The 14633-nt window shown below is 51.6% G+C and overlaps 1 protein-coding gene across 1 annotated transcript in view; it reads right to left on the bottom strand.

Moving 5' to 3' along the window:
• Window positions 1–3970: 3970 nt before the first annotated feature.
• Window positions 3971–14633, bottom strand: part of SDC3 (syndecan 3) — a 42060-nt gene continuing 31397 nt past the window's right edge. The window contains exons 2-5 of the mRNA XM_055705980.1: window positions 9891–10008; window positions 8840–9435; window positions 6855–7125; window positions 3971–5969 (exon numbers count right to left, since the gene is read on the bottom strand). Coding sequence (XP_055561955.1) covers window positions 5803–5969; window positions 6855–7125; window positions 8840–9435; window positions 9891–10008 — 1152 coding nt within the window. The 3' untranslated portion in view covers window positions 3971–5802. The remainder of the gene's footprint in view (window positions 5970–6854; window positions 7126–8839; window positions 9436–9890; window positions 10009–14633) is intronic.

The following is a 14633-nucleotide window of genomic DNA, read 5'->3' as shown; positions in this document are numbered from 1 at the left end:
CAGTTCCAAAGAAAAGGTGAAGTGGGACTCACTAGTTGGGCTTTTCTTTTTGTTTGAATTATTTACATCTTCTGGAAAGGGATACTTTTTTTGATGTATATCAATGGAAATTTTGGTGGGGTTTTTTTTCTTTCTTTTTCTTCTTTTTTTTTAAATTATACAAGAACATTTCATGTTTATTTACAGAAGAACCAATGGGTGACAATTTATCCTGGAGACTTGATGGTAGGTGTTAGTGAGAGATAAGCATGTGATTTTAAAAAGTAGTTCTATCAAACTGCAATGGATATACATTTTTCTAAAGTCAGCAGTTCTCTCTGGTTTGATTGTCAGCTGTACTTTTATGACTTAGACCAGGGGGACCCAGAACAGGGGTAGCTTATGCGCGTAAAGTCACTGGTACCCTTGAGGTCTTTGGAGATGCGGTGGATGAGCTGTCTGGAACGTGGGGTGAAAAAAAGCATCTGGGCATCACACAGGTGTCTCCTAGGGTGACTTTTTTTCCCCAAATAGAAATAATAGTTTAAAAAAGTGAAACAAAACAACATAAAAAAAAAGTTTGTACACTCCAGACTGATACTTCGCTATAGAGACTGGGTGTGGATCTGTCCGCAGAGCTGCAGGCACAAGGTATGTGGGACAAACCACAGCGAACACAGAGCCTCAGCCATCCCAGGCTCCGGCTCGGCTCCAGCTGGTGATGTGGTATTCAGCAAAAGGCTCCTTAACCCCCACCGTGGCAGACCCCAACCCAGCGCCAAGGTAGCCAGGATCAGGTCGTTGCTGTGACAGGGCGAAGAGCGGGAGGGAAGGAAGGACCCCACAGAGTGGGGCCTGATCCTGCAGCCCACGGCAGAGGACAGGGTCCGCTGGCTGCGGAGCCCAGCACACGATGCTGAATAATCCCCCCTCCTCCTCGTTAAGTGCAGAATTTATATTGAACCTGCGCATGCATGCGTGCTTTGCACTCACACGTATATACATATATACATACATATTAATTACATACATATATATATACATACATACACATGCACAACACACCCATCCCTGTCGCTGCAGGCTCCAGCCCAGCCGAGCAGCTGGCGAGGTGCCCGGTGAGATGCCAGTTATTCTAATAAACCTCTCAGTGTTGAAAACTCAATGTCACTTCAGGAGCAGCCAGAGCCTTGCAGAAAACCTCTGAGCCCAGAAACACTTATAATCATAAAAAGGGTGGTAGGAGGGAGAAAAAAAAAATCCATTGTTTTTTCTTAGCTAATGGTTTTGTTCCTATTAAAGCCTCTGTGCTGGTGACTCATGGCAAGGGTGGGATAGCTCTGAATTATGAGTCTGGGGAGCAGGAGCCAAGGCTCATGTGGAGCAAAGCAGCTCCCTCCCAGGAACCTTTGGCACCCACCAAGCAAAATGAGGAGGGAATGGGAAACTTGGAGGCAAACCAGCCCAGTACCATTGACTTCCCTGCAGCGGGATCCGCCCCAGTGCCGACCTTTTTGAAAGGTCCAAAATCAAAATGATTTTTAGAGGAAAAAGGCAACCCCCTTCCAGCCCTGCAAAACCTGTCTGGGGGTAGGTCTTGTCACTGGCCGGGGGGGACCACCTCTATCCCCTGCCCTTCCCGTCCTCCCACTTCCAGTCCCTTGTCTGGGCTCTTGCACATCATTTTCTGGTCCTCCCTTCCCTTTGACCCCCTCCTCCTGCTTCCTCCTTCATGTAGCCCAGGAGTCATTGGTTACTTATCATTCTCCTCCAAGGTGATGTCTGCTGCGAATCACAGGAGAGAGGAGACTGAAAACCCACGCAGCTGGGAGAGGAACCAACGCCGTCTTTCACGCTTTGCAATTGCAGCTTTCCTAAAATTACAAAACTGGAATGGCAAAGAGTCTTCCTTCAGCTCTAGTGTATCACACACACACAGAAGCATGCAGAAAAAATGGAAAAGCAAGTGGAAAAGTCATCCTCTACATCCACATGGCCGCCCATGTCCTCAGGGCACACAGCTGGAAGGACGAGCACACCTGGGCACCACCCCAACTGGCAGAATGCAGCTGTTCATGGACGGTATCACCACAAGGGATACACACAGGCTGGGGAAGGGGATGAATTTGTGCAGAGGGGGATGAAGCCAAATCTGGCAGGCTTTGGGAGGGGATGATGCAGGGGATGCTCAAGCTACCGTTGGAGTTAATTTTCCTAAAAACTTGCTCTGCAGCCAAATCAACAGCTGAGGAAAGATGCTTACATTCCTCCCCTCCATGCTTTCTCACCTCTTCCCCATCCGTTTTTGCACCAGGAATCCCTCAAAAGCCCCAGAGCATGGTGAGGCGCATGTGCCTGTGCAGAAGCACGTTGGAGGGAGCAGCCATGTCCCGCTGCCCACCTTCTGCCTCCGGCTGCCCTCGGCACAGCCTCAGGCTCAGCACCACAATATGCACATTCACATGGTGCCAGGCACAGCCTTGGGGATGGGCACACTGCAGCCCACCCCCACCACAACCCCAACCCCCTGACATACCCTGGCAGCGTCATTCAACTCGGTTTCTTTGGGGTTTTACCCATCCCTATCGCTCTGGTAATAGAGAGCTGATGGTATCTGCAATTTTTTTGGAGACGGGCTTTCCCCAAAAAATGCAGCCCACATTCAGCTCCCTCTAGCCACCCTGTACCCTACAAGGGAGACACAAAATCAGCCATCCACCAGCAAGACAAGGCTTATTTCTTCCAACCATCAACTCCAAAAACTAACCCAGTGCTTCTGGGGAGCTGAGGCAACAGGAAAGGCTCTGTCATAATCCATCACCAGAAAAAGGTGAGCTCCAAGCCCAAAAGACAGTGCCCTTGGGCTCACATCCCCTCTCCAGGCAGACAGCAATACAGCAAATGCATGGAAGCAGCAAATATAAAATGAATTAAGACTTTGGACAATTCTGATTGCCCGTTTAATTGCCTTCACCTATTTTTGCATGTAGTTGTCTTGTACTTTTAACTACTGCAGGAGAAAGCACTGCCCAGCCTCCTTTTGCCCTCCCATTTTCAGCCTTCCTCACTTCTGAAACTGTAATGGATTTAACTGCCAGGATTACAACTTAACACCAGCTGAGTGAACCAAGGTTAAGCTTGAGTGGATAAAAAAATTGTATAATAGAACTTCAGACTATTAAATGCAAAAAAAAAAAAAAAAATTGAAGAAGATTAAGGAAGCAGCTAAGAAAAGCGGCATTTAAAAGATTAAGCTGGAAGGGTGTTGGTTTGTTTTTTTTTAATGCAAGCTCAAAAGATTAAGTCCATGTTTTTCCAAAAGATGGTGACTTTGGGTGGCCTTGATAGTTGCCATGCCCATCTCATTAAATCCTGAAGAAGCTTGATTCCTGCCACTGCCCGGCAGCTAAGGTGCTTTGTGTCATCCCAACGGGACAAGAAAACCCCAAAATCATCAAACCCATGAGTCGAAACTCTCCCCTTCAAGTAGGTCAGAGAAAGTTGGCTGGTTGACACCAGCCTTCCTCAGACGCGTGGCCCCCCCTTCACAGCATCCTCATTCTCTGCAGCCGGGATGGACCCAAGCAATGGGTGTACACACATGCACACACGCGCGCACGCACACACTCTCCACACCATCTGCCCTTCAGCGCCACCATCCAAGACATCAAGCAGCACCATCTTCTACAAACCAAAAGAACAAAAACAATGATGATTTTCAGGCTGACTTCCCTAAAAGGGGGATTATAGAGCTGGCCTGTGCACAGGGGTTCCACTCCCAGCCCTGAAGTAAAACCAGGTGGATGTTTTGGGTTGCAGCCCCTGCACTGCGTAACCCGAGGGAGCACAGCCCAAATCACACCTCTTCACACCACAAAGTCCCATCCAGTCATCATATACAGTGCCATGAAAATTTACAGGGAATTCATTTCTCATATATATATATATATACACATATATATATATATATATATATAAAAACTGTATGTATGTAAGTGTGTGTGTATATACATATATATATATATACATATACATATATATATATATATATAATACGCATTTGGCCTCTCAAATTCCTGACATAAAGCAGCACTGCTGTCTTGTAGCTTCCACCAGGGTCATAAATCCTTATAACCACTAACACCCTGAGGGGACAAAGTGTCACTGTCTGTGCAGGTTAATTCATGATGCAACAAGTGAAAGCAACCCAGTTTCCCCCGGTTTTTTCCCCTGTTCAAATCGCTCTAAGAGCAACACCAAGGTCTCCATGGGACACCATTGAGATCACAACCATCATGCAAACAAAGCTCCTTGACTGCATCGCAAACAGCGCTTCAGCTAATTAAAAGCCAACTCACTGAAATACCTAATTGATTTTTCTGTGCAGAGAGCCTGCTCAAAAAAAATCCAGCCTTTCCAGAAGGCACAGTTGGACTCTGAATCACGCCCTGCTGCTCTGCACCTTAGGTAGCTTCAGAGGGGAAACCACTGCACTTGGGTGACAATGGCCTCCAGGATCTATTGCTCTCAGGCTCCTGGGTGCCCTGTGGGTTATACTAGAATTTAAGCAACAACAAAAGAAACACAAACCATCAGTTCTGGGTCTTGCAAAAGATAAGTAGCAACCAACCTGCCCTGGGGCTGACCAGTGGAAAGCCACCACTCTGCCACACCCTCCTCACCTTTGGGTGTGCGTGGCCTGGTGGGGACCCCTGCCTGACCCCCAAGGTATCGCTTCTGCTTTGCATTCCTTTTCTTATGCTGCATCTCATGCCCTGTAGAGCTTTGTTGTCCCCTCTGGAGGAACAGTGGAGAGGAGTCAGCTTCTCCATTTCCAACTCCTCTCCCTGCCAACTCCCCACCAAGAAATGTCCCACTCCATTTTAAAACTACTGCTGTAGGTCATACTGTGCAAGCTGAGTTTTATTGGTCACAGTGAAAACCCAGCAAAAGCAAGGTCCCTTCTCATCCAAACCCCGCAGCGGCTGGTGACACGCAGTGTCTGTAGATTTAAGGTCTCTGGCTGTGCACAGCGATGCAGTGAAGTGAGGCAGTAGCAGGAGGGGAGCAACATGAGATTCCCCAATGCAGCTTCTTGCTGCTCCACGAACTCTCCAAAGAGTTGATCTAAAGAGATCATTTCCAGCATACTGGCCATGTTTGGGTTGGTTTTTTTTCCCCTCACTCCACGAGCAAATCCCAGGGCATCAGGTATTCCAGCCCCTTGTGCTTTTTTTCAAGGTTCAAAGCATATTTGAGAGTTGCGTCCTCTCTTCAAACAGAAGCAGGGAGCCAGGTAATTCCTGCAAAGCAACCAACCCCATTCAAAAAGAAAATAAAAAGTAAAAACAAGAGAGAGGGAAAGATACATCCCTCCTTTCCAAAGGGAAAAAAAAATAAGGGGAGATAAATCCAAACCAACCCCCCTGCGCCCCAGAGCTGGTAGAAGATGTCTGGATCCTGGAGTCTGTTCTGTTGGTGGGAAAAGCCCCGTTAACCTCTGGCTGCCATCAGCAGCTTGACTGCCCCATCCCGGGCTCGCCAGAGCACTCCCCAGGCACAGGTTCCTTGGCGTTGGCTCCTTGCCCTGTCCCTCCCGCTAGCAGAAAGGCCAGTGGTACTCAGTCTGAACTCAACGATGCTCTGGGCACCTGATTTTTCATCATGCCGAAGGTGTGTTTTCTTCTTTAGCTGTTGCAGGTTTTGCTTTTTAAATTCACAGTCTGATCCAAAAAAGAGAGAGAGAGAGACTGGATGAAGTAGAGGAAGAGGGAGAGTTTGGAGTGGGGAGGGAGGGAGCGCAAGGCACACCATGCTCTCCTTCTATGCGTAGAACTCCTCCTGCTTGTCGGGCTTCTGGTATGTCACGTTGGCTTGCTTGGGCTCCTCCAGCGTGTAACTGCCCTCATCCTTCTTCTTCATCCGGTAGATGAGCAGCATGACCAGGAAGGCAGCAAAGAGGGCTCCCACCACGCCGCCCACAATCACCGCTGCAACACAGAGAAGTGACACAGCCATCAGTGCCGCCCCACACCCCCAGCCTGTCTTTCAGCACAAATACTGAGGGGGGGGGGGAATCATTTTGGTTTCCTGGGTTCATGCTTTGCAACTTTGTGAGCAATTTTTTCTCCTGAACTCTATGGTTAAGAAAACTGAAAATGAAGGTGAGGTGCAATTGCATGATTCAAGGAGCTTCAACAAGCTCCCAAGTGCAGCAATGCTGAAGGGTGGGTAGGACGCAAAGGTATCTGCTCTACAGCTGCATAGTGGGTGATGGGCTGGCATGAGGCAGCTCAGGCACAGAGAGAGGTCCCTGCACAGGCTGTCACCTCATGCAAGGAGGGTGCAGAAAGTCCCCCAAAAAGCTGCTCATTTGGGCACCTGCCAGCACCTGCCACTATCAGCTGAAGACCACCAGCACAATAAATGTTCTGGCATGCCATCACCGCCAGCTCCCTTAGGCTGGGACACTGACATCTCTGCCCCATCTCTGATGTCCCTCTGGCTGGGACAAGTGGCCCTCGCAGGGCACCTCCCTCCTCCCCTGCAGTTAGGGGTGGCCAGGTGGTATTCAGCCAACACTGTAGCACATCTTTCCCCTAACATCCTACATATTTCCTGGAAACCCATCTTAGCAAAAACAAACTGTGCACAGCTCTGCACACTCCTGGCAAAGACACGAAGACCCCTGGGACCCCCCCAGCACAGACCCTAGAGCTATTTTGGCAGATAAGTGTGGGTTATCCCAGGCTCCACACTATCCCAATGCCCTGCCAAAGCCTGACCCCTCTCCCGGGGCATGGACAGCCCAGCAATCTGCCCCCCCTCCGAACACACCAGCTCTCCCCCTACAAGTCTGCAGCTGCCAGTCTCACCTATCAATACTTCTTTCCTCTCCAGGATGTTTTTCTGAGGGAGCTGAGCAGCCGAGTTACCAGAGTCTATCGTGTTGTCGATCATCCCTGGCTCTGCATTCTTGCCCAGCGCACGTCCTGATGGCGGCGTCACAACAGCCATCACCTCATTACCAAGCTCGGGACGAGTCGTCTCTTCCTCCTCCCGGATCTCAAAGTCCCCGCTGGGGCCGCTGCTGACCGGGACCTCCAGCTCGTTGTCAAGGACTGTCGTCACCTCCCCTGGCTCCATCTGGGAGAAAGGACAAGATGGAGCAGGGGACAAGGACCAAAGAGTGGTTCCTGCCTCCAACAGCTCTGATGTGTCCAGAGGAAGGACATTACAGTACCAATGATAGGCCCTCTCAGCAGCGAATATGGGGGATCATGTTGGACTGTCCCTTCCCTGTGCCACTGAAGTGGACGGTTATAACGCAAGAAAGCAACACAACCTCATATCGTGATGGTCACCAAAAGGCTGAGGCCACCGTGGCCGAGTTGGACCATTTTTCCCTGTCCCCACCCCAGGTGCCCTCGAGATGTACAAACTCCCACCTGTTCCCTGTAGCTTCCCCTAAAGAAAGCCCCACATCCCAGCCCCTCCTCTGGGCTCTGTCCCCAGTGTAAACTGACAGCTGGCAGAAACATCTCACAGACGCCTCCTTGCTAGACATGAAGTGATGCAACCGTCTGTGCTACAGCAACATAGCAAGTATAAGGATCAGATGCTAAGGGTAAGCCCTGGGGGGGGTCCCTTCCCTCCACCCTTCAACCTGCTCTGATGCTTGGGGCCCTGCGGCACGGCGCAGGAGCAGGAAGATGGGTCCTTCTCACCCAGGACATGGAGCCAGCCTGGGTCCCTGCTGTGGTCCCTGACTAAGCCCCCTTGGCAAAGAGGCGAACCCAGCCTGGAGAGCAAACACGGGCCAGGCAAATAAGCTGCTCCATCCCCCCCAAGCCCAATGCTGACCTGTTCATTGCCTTCTGCATATCCCCACACCTGCAGCTACCTCAGGGCCAAATCCCCCCCACGACCCTCCCCCTTGTCCTGGCAGCCAGACCCATGTGTCCACATGCTGACCTGGACCACACTGAGCATCCTCGAGCAAAACCTCCCTAGGATCCCTCCTTCACGGGGCAAACAGCTCCCTCCACCTCTGCCTTGGGATGTTACAATTTGGGATGAGCAAAGTGCTTGATAGGATGAAGCCGGGTGAGTAGGAGCCCTCTTAGTGTCACGCTGCCCCCAGCACAAGCGCGTGGCTCACTGCTTCCCACAGGCAGGCGTTTTTGTGACAAATTAATTGAAGGTCAGCAAGAGCCCAGAGCACTATACATACTATATATACGCAGAAAAGAGGGACTAGTTTAGACAAATCACTCCACCTTTCACTCAAAGTAGTTTTCAAAGGGTCCCTGAGGGGCTCTGAAAGAGAGATGGATCAGCGGATTAAATCCCCTGCTCAGGACACCCAACGGGCTGGAAATGCACCATCAAGTCATAATTTCAGAGCATTTGGGCCTCCCACTAACAGGCTGCAAGTTGGGAAATGGTCTGATGAGCCCAGACACCAAAGCCAGAGGAAAGCCACTCTTTCCCTGTAAGGTGGTGGTACCCCCAGCCCTGCTCCCCTCCTGCCTGGGGAAGCTGCTCTGGAGCAGCTGGGCAAGGCAGAGCCAGGGAAACCAGGAACACGTGGCATACCCCTAGGTGCCCCCATCAGCTCCACACCAGCCCCATCACCAGGCTGTGCCCATGATAACCGCCCCCCTCCCTTTAATCTCCCCTCTCCAGCTCCCCAAATGTTCCACTCTCTGCAGAGCTGGGAAGAGCCCAACCTGGCTTGACCTCCCTCTGAGCAACTGGCTAAGGACAGATCAACGCCAAAGGTTTCCCATCACCATCACTTGGCTTCAAACATGACCCACAAGCCCTTTAGCAGGTGAGAAGGGCTCCTGCCTCCTACCTGGGGGGCTTCTGTGGGCGGCAGCATGGTAGGACTGGATGGAAAAGCAGTGCTTTTTTCTGTGAGGTCTGCAGTCCTGGAGGTGGTTGGTTTTGGCAGGGACCTGGGCTTGGGTGTGCTGGTGGGGACAAGCCATGATGTGGCCACCTCTGTTGGTGTGCTGGTTTCGAGGGTGGAGGTGGTGGGTGTCTCCAGGGTCGTGGCCTGGGTGGTGGATGCCTTGGTGATGAAAGGGGGCAGGAATATCCAGATGGTGGTGGGCTTGGCAGTGGCCATGGTGGTGCTGGTGGTGGTCGTGGCCACAGTGGTAGTGGTGCTGGCCGTGGTGGTGGTTGTGGTGGTAGGGGAGTCTCTGGCAGTGGTACTGGTCGTGATTGCTTTCCAGCTGGGGATCACTGGTGCCTTTGTCATCCTGGGGATATACAAGACACTGGTTGCCTGCTCGGGGGTGGTGTCCTCAGCAGGGAAAGGTTCAAAGGGGGTTGCCACAGGCTGCACCGAGGTGATGGGCAGCACAGCTGCTGTGGTGGGGAGCGTGACAGATGTGTCCGTGGTGAGGCTAACTGTTGTCTCGAGTCCCGACTCCTGCTCAAAATCTGAAAGAGGGGAAGAACAGCAAAGGGTGAAGCTGCTGCTGCCCCAGCATTTCTGAGGGCTGACATGCACCTGGCCTCACCCTCCAAAAAAATGAGAGCATGGACTGGTTCTGGGTTCAGCAGAAACCGAGGGCTGTAAATGCCATGCGGTGGCTGAAGCCCCTCTCTGGGTTCAATGAAACATAACATATAACATGGCACATGCCATTGCGCTGGCGCAGGGCTAATCCTGACCATCAGGGCCAGAGACTTAAATGGGAAACAGAGCCACCTGAGCCCAACCTTCAGGACAGTTCCCTTTGCTTTTGTCTAGGAAGGGCAGGAAGGCAGCTCCGGAGGTGGATAAGGGGCGATATCCTCCTTCACATCCCATGGCAAGCCCCCTCTCTAGTCCCATCAAAACCCACAGACAGGCTCCCTAGGGACCCTTCCCCAGGAACCCTACAGCTACTTACACCCTGAGCCAGAGCCTGAGTAGACATCATCCAGTTCATCGTCCCCAAAGGGGTCATCATCCCCCGAGCCCTCCAGGTCCACGGGCCTCTCGTAGTTCTCATTGCGCCAGCGCTGAGCCTGCAGGGAGAGACGCATGAGCAGCTCTAGCCTGAGCAAATCAAAACCGGTGCCTGCAGAGACACCCCCAGATAGCCCTCACAGAATGACACGCAGGTTCAAAGGGCCAGGAAAAAGCAAGACCAAGGGAGCAGGAGCACAGGCAGCACTCTCCAGCTGAATGACCCAGAATCATGGGATTTTTTTCCCCAAAAAACAATTCGCTGCTGCAAATCTTTCAGACGAGCTGACATTTTGTGGAAAGCTCACATTGACTCCAGTAACATTTCCCATGGAAACAAGCCCTCTGGAAAAGGGGGAAAAAACCAACAACTGCTTTGGAAACTGTTTAGAAAAATTACGAGTTTGGTTCTTCAGCTTGCTATTGTTTTGGTTCAGATGGTTTTCATGTGACTCCTGGCACAGGTGTGACAGTAACACACACTATCAGCTGCCATAACTTGGAAAATCTCAATATGAAACAATATCAGACTTCAAATATGCCACTGCTTTACAGTGCTGCTAAAACTTGAAGAGCCCTTGCTAGTAGGGCTCTTAAACATCTTGCTTTGCAGATCAAAGTGTCTCCTGTTTGTGTTGCAAGGAAACAGTTTGACACTTAATTACAAACCAAACAAGGAGGCTTTGATCTGCAAGATAGCATCAGATGTTCCGAGATGTACAAAGCCAGGTTAGTGTTTAAATTTAAAATAAAGGGGTTGAAGGGTCCCTTTCACCTATTAGAGCACTTTACCTCTTGACAACAGGTTTGAGTTTCTTAGTTTTCATTCCAGATTGGAACAAAAAGGACTTCCAAAAAGTCAGAAGGTCCCATGACATAGAAATCTGGGACTTAATTCACACTTTGTCCCCACATCTCTTCTCCGAGAGCCCATCAGCTGCCAAAGGAGAGAAAACCCAGCAGCCCTCGGCTGCACCAAGATGCCAGATCCAGGCTGGGAGATGGGAGGACCCTTCCCAGAGGCTGAGAGCTGATTGCTGCCGTGGTGCCCAAGCCAAGATGTCTGCTGGCCAAACCCCACCTATATAGTCACTGGGGTGCTGCAGATATACCACTTGTGTCATACACCCATGGTGACAGCATGAGCACATTCTTGGGGACATAAATCTATCGGGAAGGTCAAGGGGAATTGGGCTTTTAAGGGTCTGTCTGTCTTGAAAGTGCTGATGAGTTTTTTCTGGCTGGATCTATTCCTTTATCTCCAGTGATAGCAACGCTCCCCCCTATCACTGCAGCCACTGGTTATATCCTGCCAGTCTCCAATGCCCCACACACTTGCCAAATCACTGGGAAGAGCCAGTCTTTGCCCCCGCAAAAATGCACCATCCTGGCATTTCAAATACACAGTCGCCAGCAGCTCATTGAAGAAGTCTGATTCTCTCTGCGTGACCTGCAAAGCCTTGCCATAATGGGAGCCATATGTCCCAGCGCCATCAAGCCTGTTTCTCCCTTAAAGTGGAACCAGATGAGATCCTCACCCCTGCAATGCACATCACTCCCTCCACGTTGAGGGAGCAGGATCTGTGCCACAGCCCTGCAGGGATCTATCTCCTGGAGCTCCTGACTGCAGCTGGAAAAACTTCACAGCAATAAGACACCTTCCAGAGCCAAAACTCGCCCTCCAGAGACAACTCCCAAATGTGACAGACATCTCTCCTGTGCCTGCCCCTCACATGCCAGTCTGCAGAAGAGCAGAGATGTTCTCAGCCAGGTTTTGTCCTAAGTGGATTCCAGAGGATCGGCAGCGATCAGTGGAGTTTATACCAAGGAGGGACTCAAGCAGCCCGTGGCACAGGGCAGCCCGCCAGCAGCCCAGCTCCAGCTGCTGCCTGTCCAGCTCAGTGCATGGAATAACAGCTCCTGCACAATCAGGCACCACGCTGCTGCTGCACTGCGACATTCATAAAGCTGCAGCCTTCCTGCTGCTCAGAGGAGGTGAAACATGACCTAACATGGGATGAGTTTCCCTTCTCTTGCTTGTCTGCAAGTCTCTAGAAGATGCTCCCGAACAGCTCCTGCATGCAGGTGAAGCTGGTGGTACAAAAGCAAGGCAAGCAGCAAAGGATACTGGGCAACCCTTTGATTGTCTCCAGCATCCTTCACCCTAGAATTGCATCTGCCCAGCATAAACCCCTCAATAACCACACAGCCAGGACCAGGCATGGGGGGACCCCCTGGCTGCAGCAAGCACAGCCCCAGCCCATCAAGCTTTACAAAGATTTATTAATAAAGACCTGTGAAATATCTCCAGGCATTCCCCATGCAGAGGGGGAGGTGTTAGGAACACGGTTGTTCCCAAAAAAAGCCCCCATGTTGCTCCACTCCCGAAGTACTGATGTAAACCTCCTTCCAGCCAAGCTGCCCCAGATGCAGCACTGATGGTATCAGGTCAGGCGCATGCAATAAATCTTGGGAACAGTTGGTGTTTATGTGGATTTACTGCTGCTTAGATCATTAATGCCCTGCGTGCACCGAGCCCCGCAGCCATGCATGGCCCCCTGTTCCCCACCCCCTCCCCAGCAATGAAGAGGCTGCTCTCCCTTGCATGGTTGGGATGAAGGGGAGAGGAACAGTGATCTTGCCAGCCTGGGAAATCACAAATCATGCTGGATGGCAGCTCCCACCCCATGACCTGTGGCTGCCTCCCCATCCGTCACAGCCTCCATCACAGCAAAGATGCAGCTGGTTGGATTTGTCCCAAAAGAGAAAATTCATCCAGACTTTATCCTCGACCCAGCAGGTTCTGCATGGTTGGAGCAAGGCCAGAGGGAGCCCACTGGCAGGACCCCCTCGGCATGCTGGACCTGTCCTTCACAGCCCCTGGTCCCCAGGAATGATGTCAGGGACTGTCCCAAACCTGCTGCAGGAGGGATGGGGCTGCCGCCCCAGCCAGGATTGCAAGCCCAAAAAGACAGTTTTCCACTGTATGAACTTCATGCAAGCCACGTGCACCCCCTTCATCAGCCTCTTCCCATGGTTGGGATGGTGGGACACGCTCGCAGGGTCCCCAGGACCTCTGTGCAGCCCTCTCCAGGCATCTGATGCAAAGCTGGGCCATGGACAGAGGCTCCTCAAGGCAAGGAGAAAACCCCAGCACAATGTCCTGGTCCCAGTGTCCCCTGCCGCATGCCGCCGCATGCCACCCCTTGCCCTGCCCTGCCCGCAGCAGGATGCTGAGGACCACTGATTAGCCAGCTCGAGCAGTTCTCATCCATGCAATTACAGCTTCCAAGCTAATGGATCTTGGCAGGCAGGGGGCTTCCGCTACCCAGCTCAGCACTGCTTCCCTCAGCTGGGCTTCATTAGGGAAATTAAACCGGGGTCAAGGTGAAGCTGCTGGAGGCAGCAGGGCCTGAGACACTGGCTGGTGATGTCCAAGTCCATGGGAGGTGAAAAGGTTTAAAAGTGCCCTGCGAGGTGGTGGCTTTCCACTGGGCCATGCTCAGGACTGTCTTGAAGAAAAGGAACCACTTGTATTACATCCCCGTGGCTCAGCCCATGAGCCCATCACTACCATGCTAGCCACAGGGGCAGCCTGGGCCAGCACCCAGCTCAGGCATCATCCATACCCCAATCACCCGCCCTATTCCCACTCCTCCAATGTCCAGAAAGGTCATAGATCTGCTACTATAACAGCAAGCCCTGCTGCAAAGCACTCGCCATAGGTCAGGGTCAGAAAGTCAATTTTCAATAAATGTTCCTCCAATGCTCGAAACGACCCAAAATAAGTGCCAGACCCAAAGGATTTGGATGTCAGCAGCTTTGGAGTTGACAGGGCCACTACATTGAGCTCGGGTAAGAAAAACATTCTCCTCTTGATCCCAGAGGACCCTTTTGCTCTGCAGCTGCCACGGGGCTGAATGAGACCAGCAGGCAGCAACACTCACTCAGCCGCTTGCTGTCCCCTTTGACGCCTCACCTCTGCAGCTTGGCTGGCCCAGCCGGGAATGGCAGCCAAGGAGCCACAGCAGCAAAAATCACACCCAAATCCTGCACTAAGAGCCTTGGAAAGCAAGCAAGAGCTCAGAGCCCTTTGGCCTGGCACCATCAGAGCTGAGCAGGGATATTAGAGAGGCTTCAGTTCCTCTCCATCACCTATGTGCATCTAACCCAGCCAGCACAGCAGAAGCTCCATCCCTCCCTCTTCTCTCCCTTTACAAAGGTGGGAAACACCCTTTTACAGGTGAAAACACTTAAAGCTCAGGTAAAAGATCACCCTCAGCCCTCCCATGAGCAGCAATCTATGTACACCATAGGATTTGAGTACTGAAAAGATGGGGAAACTGAGGCACAGAGGAGACCTGCCTGCCACCTTCCCGTATGGTACAAACATGCTCCTACAGACCCCTCTGCAGTGTCCTGGGGAAGGGGACCAGCTGGTTTGGGTCTTCCTAAATCCCGTGCACCCTTGCATCCCTCCTTCCCTAGGCAGGGAAGATTAGGGTGTTATATTTTTTAGGGTGTTCCCACTGTGTAGCAGGGCTTTTGCAAAGACTTAAAATTCCCTAAACCTGCCCCGAATATTAAACTCAAAATGTGCTGCTGTTGCAAAAGTGGTATCTACTGCTGAGTGTCTGGCTTTCACACCAGGAGGAAGGCAGCCTTATAAATCAATCTATCTTAA

Source organism: Falco cherrug, chromosome 3 (assembly GCF_023634085.1).
Source record: "Falco cherrug isolate bFalChe1 chromosome 3, bFalChe1.pri, whole genome shotgun sequence".
Lineage (NCBI taxonomy): Eukaryota > Metazoa > Chordata > Aves > Falconiformes > Falconidae > Falco > Falco cherrug.
This window is presented reverse-complemented; position numbering and strand designations above follow the sequence as displayed.